An 8,905-nucleotide genomic window follows, 5' to 3' on the forward strand; every position below is an offset into this window, starting at 1 on the left:
CCAGAACCCAAACTCTCCCCCTGAACCCAAACTCTCCCACACCCTCCCCCAGAACCCACACCCTCCCCCAGAACCCAAACCCTCCCCCAGAACCCAAACTCTCCGACACCCTCCCCCTAACCCAAACTCTCCCACACCCTCCCCCTGACCCAAACTCTCCCACACCCTCCCCCAGAACCCAAACCCTCCCACACCCGCCCCCAGAACCCAAACTCTCCCCCTGACCCATACTCTCCCACACCCTCCCCCAGAACCCAAACTCTCCCACACCCTCCCCCTGACCCAAACTCTCCCACACCCTCCCCCAGAACCCAAACTCTCCCACACCCGCCCCCAGAACCCAAACTCTCCCACACCCTCCCCCAGAACCCAAACTCTCCCACACCCGCCCCCTGACCCAAACTCTCCCACACCCGCCCCCAGAACCCAAACTCTCCCACACCCGCCCCCAGAACCCAAACTCTCCCACACCCGCCCCCAGAACCCAAACTCTCCCACACCCGCCCCCAGAACCCAAACTCTCCCACACCCGCCCCCAGAACCCAAACTCTCCCACACCCTCCCCCAGAACCCAAACTCTCCCACACCCGCCCCCAGAACCCAAACTCTCCCACACCCTCCCCCAGAACCCAAACCCTCCCACACCCTCCCCCAGAACCCAAACCCTCCCACACCCTCCCCCAGAACCCAAACCCTCCCACACCCTCCCCCAGAAGCCAAACCCTCCCACACCCTCCCCCAGAACCCAAACCCTCCCCCGACCCAAACTCTCCCACACCCTCCCCCCGACCCAAACTCTCCCACACCCTCCCCCTGACCCAAACTCTCCCACACCCTCCCCCTGACCCAAACTCTCCCACACCCTCCCCCAGAACCCAAACTCTCCCACACCCGCCCCCAGAACCCAAACCCTCCCACACCCTCCCCCAGAACCCAAACTCTCCCACACCCTCCCCCTGACCCAAACTCTCCCACACCCGCCCCCAGAACCCAAACCCTCCCACACCCTCCCCCAGAACCCAAACCCTCCCCTTGACCCAAACTCTCCCACACCCGCCCCCAGAACCCAAACCCTCCCCCAGAACCCAAACTCTCCCACACCCGCCCCCAGAACCCAAACCCTCCCCCAGAACCCAAACCCTCCCCCGACCCAAACTCTCCCACACCCTCCCCCCGACCCAAACTCTCCCACACCCTCCCCCTGACCCAAACTCTCCCACACCCTCCCCCTGACCCAAACTCTCCCACACCCTCCCCCAGAACCCAAACTCTCCCACACCCGCCCCCAGAACCCAAACCCTCCCACACCCTCCCCCAGAACCCAAACTCTCCCACACCCTCCCCCTGACCCAAACTCTCCCACACCCGCCCCCAGAACCCAAACCCTCCCACACCCTCCCCCAGAACCCAAACCCTCCCCGACCCAAACTCTCCCACACCCGCCCCCAGAACCCAAACCCTCCCCCAGAACCCAAACTCTCCCACACCCGCCCCCAGAACCCAAACCCTCCCCCAGAACCCAAACCCTCCCACACCCGCCCCCAGAACCCAAACCCTCCCCCGACCCAAACTCTCCCACACCCTCCCCCCGACCCAAACTCTCCCACACCCTCCCCCTGACCCAAACTCTCCCACACCCTCCCCCTGACCCAAACTCTCCCACACCCTCCCCCAGAACCCAAACCCTCCCACACCCTCCCCCAGAACCCAAACCCTCCCCCTGACCCAAACTCTCCCACACCCGCCCCCAGAACCCAAACCCTCCCCCAGAACCCAAACTCTCCCACACCCTCCCCCAGAACCCAAACCCTCCCCCAGAACCCAAACCCTCCCCCGACCCAAACTCTCCCACACCCTCCCCCCGACCCAAACTCTCCCACACCCTCCCCCTGACCCAAACTCTCCCACACCCTCCCCCTGACCCAAACTCTCCCACACCCTCCCCCAGAACCCAAACTCTCCCACACCCGCCCCCAGAACCCAAACCCTCCCACACCCTCCCCCAGAACCCAAACTCTCCCACACCCTCCCCCTGACCCAAACTCTCCCACACCCGCCCCCAGAACCCAAACCCTCCCACACCCTCCCCCAGAACCCAAACCCTCCCCCTGACCCAAACTCTCCCACACCCGCCCCCAGAACCCAAACCCTCCCACACCCGCCCCCAGAACCCAAACTCTCCCACACCCTCCCCCAGAACCCAAACTCTCCCACACCCGCCCCCAGAACCCAAACCCTCCCACACCCTCCCCCAGAACCCAAACTCTCCCACACCCTCCCCCTGACCCAAACTCTCCCACACCCGCCCCCAGAACCCAAACCCTCCCACACCCTCCCCCAGAACCCAAACCCTCCCCCTGACCCAAACTCTCCCACACCCGCCCCGAGAACCCAAACCCTCCCACACCCGCCCCCAGAACCCAAACTCTCCCACACCCTCCCCCAGAACCCAAACTCTCCCACACCCGCCCCCAGAACCCAAACCCTCCCACACCCTCCCCCAGAACCCAAACTCTCCCACACCCTCCCCCTGACCCAAACTCTCCCACACCCGCCCCCAGAACCCAAACTCTCCCACACCCTCCCCCAGAACCCAAACCCTCCCCCTGACCCAAACTCTCCCACACCCGCCCCCAGAACCCAAACCCTCCCACACCCGCCCCCAGAACCCAAACCCTCCCACACCCTCCCCCAGAACCCAAACTCTCCCACACCCGCCCCCAGAACCCAAACCCTCCCCCTGACCCAAACTCTCCCACACCCTCCCCCTGACCCAAACTCTCCCACACCCTCCCCCAGAACCCAAACCCTCCCACACCCGCCCCCAGAACCCAAACCCTCCCACACCCGCCCCCAGAACCCAAACTCTCCCACACCCGCCCCCTGACCCAAACTCTCCCACACCCTCCCCCAGAACCCAAACCCTCCCCCTGACCCAAACTCTCCCACACCCGCCCCCAGAACCCAAACCCTCCCCCAGAACCCAAACTCTCCCACACCCACCCCCAGAACCCAAACTCTCCCACACCCTCCCCCTGACCCAAACTCTCCCACACCCGCCCCCAGAACCCAAACTCTCCCACACCCTCCCCCAGAACCCAAACCCTCACACACCCTCCCCCAGAACCCAAACCCTCCCACACCCGCCCCCAGAACCCAAACCCTCCCACACCCGCCCCCAGAACCCAAACCCGCCCCCAGAACCCAAACTCTCCCACACCCTCCCCCTGACCCAAACTCTCCCACACCCCCCATGACCCAAACTCTCCCACACCCCCCATGACCCAAACTCTCCCACACCCCCCATGACCCAAACTCTCCCACACCCCCCATGACCCAAACTCTCCCACACCCCCCATGACCCAAACTCTCCCACACCCTCCTCCAGAACCCAAACCCTCCCACACCCTCCCCTAGAACCCAAACTCTCCCACACCCGCCCCCAGAACCCAAACTCTCCCCCTGACCCAAACTCTCCCACACCCTCCCCCAGAACCCACACCCTCCCCCAGAACCCACACCCTCCCCCGACCCAAACTCTCCGACACCCTCCCCCTAACCCAAACTCTCCCACACCCTCCCCCTGACCCAAACTCTCCCACACCCTCCCCCAGAACCCAAACTCTCCCACACCCGCCCCCAGAACCCAAACTCTCCCCCTGACCCATACTCTCCCACACCCTCCCCCAGAACCCAAACTCTCCCACACCCTCCCCCTGACCCAAACTCTCCCACACCCTCCCCCAGAACCCAAACTCTCCCACACCCGCCCCCAGAACCCAAACTCTCCCACACCCGCCCCCTGACCCAAACTCTCCCACACCCTCCCCCAGAACCCAAACTCTCCCACACCCGCCCCCTGACCCAAACTCTCCCACACCCGCCCCCAGAACCCAAACTCTCCCACACCCGCCCCCAGAACCCAAACTCTCCCACACCCGCCCCCAGAACCCAAACTCTCCCACACCCGCCCCCAGAACCCAAACTCTCCCACACCCTCCCCCAGAACCCAAACTCTCCCACACCCGCCCCCAGAACCCAAACTCTCCCACACCCTCCCCCAGAACCCAAACCCTCCCACACCCTCCCCCAGAACCCAAACCCTCCCACACCCTCCCCCAGAACCCAAACCCTCCCACACCCTCCCCCAGAAGCCAAACCCTCCCACACCCTCCCCCAGAACCCAAACCCTCCCCCGACCCAAACTCTCCCACACCCTCCCCCCGACCCAAACTCTCCCACACCCTCCCCCTGACCCAAACTCTCCCACACCCTCCCCCTGACCCAAACTCTCCCACACCCTCCCCCTGACCCAAACTCTCCCACACCCTCCCCCAGAACCCAAACTCTCCCACACCCGCCCCCAGAACCCAAACCCTCCCACACCCTCCCCCAGAACCCAAACTCTCCCACACCCTCCCCCTGACCCAAACTCTCCCACACCCGCCCCCAGAACCCAAACCCTCCCACACCCTCCCCCAGAACCCAAACCCTCCCCGACCCAAACTCTCCCACACCCGCCCCCAGAACCCAAACCCTCCCCCAGAACCCAAACTCTCCCACACCCGCCCCCAGAACCCAAACCCTCCCCCAGAACCCAAACCCTCCCACACCCGCCCCCAGAACCCAAACCCTCCCCCGACCCAAACTCTCCCACACCCTCCCCCCGACCCAAACTCTCCCACACCCTCCCCCCGACCCAAACTCTCCCACACCCTCCCCCTGACCCAAACTCTCCCACACCCTCCCCCAGAACCCAAACTCTCCCACACCCGCCCCCAGAACCCAAACTCTCCCACACCCTCCCCCTGACCCAAACCCTCCCACACCCGCCCCCAGAACCCAAACTCTCCCACACCCTCCCCCAGAACCCAAACCCTCCCACACCCGCCCCCAGAACCCAAACCCTCCCACACCCTCCCCCTGACCCAAACTCTCCCACACCGTCCCCCAGAACCCAAACTCTCCCACACCCGCCCCCAGAACCCAAACTCTCCCACACCCTCCCCCTGACCCAAACTCTCCCACACCCGCCCCCAGAACCCAAACTCTCCCACACCCTCCCCGACCCAAACTCTCCCACACCCGCCCCCAGAACCCAAACTCTCCCACACCCTCCCCCAGAACCCAAACTCTCCCACACCCGCCCCCCAGAACCCAAACTCTCCCACACCCTCCCCCTGACCCAAACTCTCCCACACCCGCCCCCAGAACCCAAACTCTCCCACACCCGCCCCCAGAACCCAAACCCTCCCACACCCTCCCCCAGAACCCAAACCCTCCCACACCCTCCCCCAGAACCCAAACCCTCCCACACCCTCCCCCAGAAGCCAAACCCTCCCACACCCTCCCCCAGAACCCAAACCCTCCCCCGACCCAAACTCTCCCACACCCTCCCCCCGACCCAAACTCTCCCACACCCTCCCCCTGACCCAAACCCTCCCACACCCTCCCCCTGACCCAAACTCTCCCACACCCTCCCCCAGAACCCAAACCCTCCCACACCCTCCCCCAGAACCCAAACTCTCCCACACCCGCCCCCAGAACCCAAACTCTCCCACACCCGCCCCCAGAACCCAAACCCGCCCCCAGAACCCAAACTCTCCCACACCCTCCCCCTGACCCAAACTCTCCCACACCCCCCATGACCCAAACTCTCCCACACCCCCCATGACCCAAACTCTCCCACACCCCCCATGACCCAAACTCTCCCACACCCCCCATGACCCAAACTCTCCCACACCCCCCATGACCCAAACTCTCCCACACCCCCCATGACCCAAACTCTCCCACACCCCCCATGACCCAAACTCTCCCACACCCCCCATGACCCAAACTCTCCCACACCCCCCATGACCCAACCCACGGACACACTGCCTCCCGGCCAGGCCCCTCTATCCCCATCCTTTGGTCAAGCGCAGGGCCGGAGACGGCTGGGCTCACGCCCGGGATACGGGCCCCGGCGTTGGCCTTACTTGCTGCACGGCCTGTGCCAGGGCGGCACTCAGCGCCTCGTTCCGCAGAGTCTCCCGCGCCTTCTGCTCACTCAGGCCGATCCGCCGAAACACAGCCAGCTCCGCCATCACGCCTGGTTCCGGACATGCAGCTGTCAACCAATCGCAGCGCCCATTACCGCCGCGTGAACTTTGGCCAATCAAATCACCTTATAGGGAGGAGCGCGAGCGAATGAGTCTCAGCACCAATTAGAACAGCGCCCACATTCCTGCCAATACCTTCGTGAATTTTCTGCACCCATCCAATCAACATTCCCTAAGGGAACCGCACAACCAATCACAAAGGGAATCATACGGCCAATAGGAGATGCCTCCTCGAAGGCGGCTATGATTGGACAGACGACTCCACTCCGCTCTCGCTTAAATACTGTAAACACTATAACTCAATAAAAGGGAGTGTTGCATCAGCCGAGTGAGCGAGGGTGGGTCACCCTGTGGCATGGGCGTGGGAGAGTTCAGTTCATGGGGTGCGCTGTACACTGCTGTGCAATGCCTTGTTAATGCCTGCGTCTTTGACAGTGCCCTTGTGCTTTGGGGGGCGTACATCAGGGGTGCCCCGTTTTGGGACAGTTCTACTCGGGTTGGGTGGAGCCATTCCTGTACCCTCTCCTTTAGAGGTTAATGGGCTTGGTTCGTGGAGGCTGTCCTTTTGGCTTACACCGATGATGTCCTCCTCAAGGTACCAACCCGGTTGACTCGCAGAGGATGTGAGACTGCCAGCAGATCTTCTCGGCTGCATCCTCTGCAAGGGTCAACTGGGAGAAGAGTGCGGGCCTCCTGGTGGGTCAGTGGCAGGTGGACTCCCTACCGGAGGGGTTGAGACCCTTTGTGTGGAGCACCTTGCACCTCCTCTACTGGGGCGTCTACCTTAGAACACCTGGAGAATAAAGATGCATACGTAAGGCTCCTTTTCATTGACCACAGCTCTGCCTTTAATACCATCATTCCAAATAAACTGATTCCTAAGCTCCGGAACCTGGGCCTTAGCACTCAGATCTGCATCTGGATCTTCAACTTCCTCACAGACAGGACCCAGGCTGTAAAAATAGGGGACAAGCTCTCCTCTACAATCACTCTGAGCACCGGTGCCCCACAGGGCTGTGTACTCAGCCCCTTGCTGTACTCACTGTACACCCATGATTGTGTAGCCAAGTTTCCAGCAAACTCAATATATAAGTTTGCTGATGACACAACAATTGTAGGCCTTATCTCAGGTAATGATGAGTTTGAGTACAGTGAGGAAATTAAGAACCTGGTGGCATGGTGTGAAGACAATAACCTATCCCTCAATGTCAGCAAGACGAAGGAATTGGTTGTTGACTTCAGAAGGAGTAGCGGACCACACGACCCCATTTACATCGGTGGTGCGCAAGTGGAACAGGTCAAAAGCTTTAAGTTCCTCGGGGTCAATATCACAAATGACCTGGCTTGGTCCAACCAAGCAGCGTTCACTGCCAAGGAGGCCCACCAGCGCCTTTACTTCCTGAGAAAACTGAAGAAATTTGGCCTGTCCCCTAAAACCCTCACTAATTTTTATAGATGCACCGTAGAAAGCATTCTTCTAGGGTGCATCACAACCTGGTATGGAAGTTGTCCTGTCCAAGACCGAAAGAAGCTGCAGAAGATCATGAACACGGCGCAGCACATCACACAAACCAATCTTCCGTCCGTGGACTCACTTTACACCACACGCTGTCGGAGCAGTGCTGCCAGGATAATCAAGGACATGACACACCCAGCCAACACATTTTTGTCCCTGCTCCCCTCCGGGAGAAGGCTCAGGAGCTTGAAGACTTGTATGACCAGATTTATTAACAGCTTCTTTCCAACTGTGATAAGACTGCTGAACGGATCCTGACCCAGATCTGGGCCGTACCCTCCAAATATCCAGACCTGCCTCTCAGTTTTTTTGCACTACCTTACTTTCCATTTTTCTATTTATGATTTATAATTTAAATTTTTAATATTTAATATCGATTTGTAATCCAGGGAGCGGGAAGCGCAGAAGCAAATATCGCTGTGATGATTGTACGTTCTAGTATCAATTGTTTGGCGACAATAAAATATAAAGTATAAAGTACCTGAGCTCGACGGAGGAGGCCTGGCCAGGAGACAAAGGTCTCTGCCCATCTGGGATGTTGGTCAGGCCGCCTTCATGCAATCTCATAGCAGGGAAGGGCCTTAGTTATTAATCAGCTGATTACTTTAGTCCCACCCACTTTTGACTCCAGGACCCAATCTATGTCTCTGATATACAAGAGGCCACACCTGCAACACTGACCCCAACAGACTATAAGGTGAAATGTACCTCAGTTGGAAGCACTGTTTGGGGCCCTGAATGGTGGTGAGGGAAGAGGTGTAGAGGCAGGTGTAGCACTTGTTCCACTTGCAAAGATAAGTGCCAGGAGGGAGATCAGTGGGGAGGGACAAATGGACAAGGGAGTCACGTAGGGAGCGATCCCTGTGGAAAGCAGTTGGGGGAGGGAAATATCAGCTTGGTAGTGCGATCCCATTGGAGATGGCAGACACGGAAGCTGATAGGGTGGTAGGTGAGGATGAGGAAGCCTATCCTTGGTAGGGTGCTGGGAGGATGGGGTAAGAGCAGATGTGCGGGAAATGGAAGAGATGTGGTTGAGGGCAGAGTTGATGGTGGAGGAAGGGAAGCCCCTTTCTTTGAAGAAGGAGGATATCACCTTCATTCTGCAATGAAAAGCCTCTTCCTCAGAGCAGATACAGTGGAATCTTTGATGATGGATGCAGCTTTTTTGTGGCAGTGCTCCTTGATGTGCTCCAGGTAAAAAAGGAGAGGGCTTTGCCTGTGATGGACTGGGCTGTAACCCTAGACTTTTCCATTCCTGGGCAGTTTTTTTTGGGGGGGAGTTACTAGGAAA

General features: G+C 60.1%; 1 protein-coding gene across 1 annotated transcript in view; it reads right to left on the reverse strand.

Moving 5' to 3' along the window:
* Positions 1-6,140, reverse strand: part of qars1 (glutaminyl-tRNA synthetase 1) — a 65,536-nt gene extending 59,396 nt beyond the window's left edge. Inside the window, exon 1 of the mRNA XM_072280202.1 lies at positions 5,976-6,140. Within this exon, the coding sequence (XP_072136303.1) occupies positions 5,976-6,083 (108 nt within the window). The 5' untranslated portion in view covers positions 6,084-6,140. The remainder of the gene's footprint in view (positions 1-5,975) is intronic.
* Positions 6,141-8,905: the final 2,765 nt, after the last annotated feature.

Source organism: Mobula birostris, chromosome 16 (assembly GCF_030028105.1).
Source record: "Mobula birostris isolate sMobBir1 chromosome 16, sMobBir1.hap1, whole genome shotgun sequence".
Taxonomy (NCBI): Eukaryota; Metazoa; Chordata; class Chondrichthyes; order Myliobatiformes; family Myliobatidae; genus Mobula; species Mobula birostris.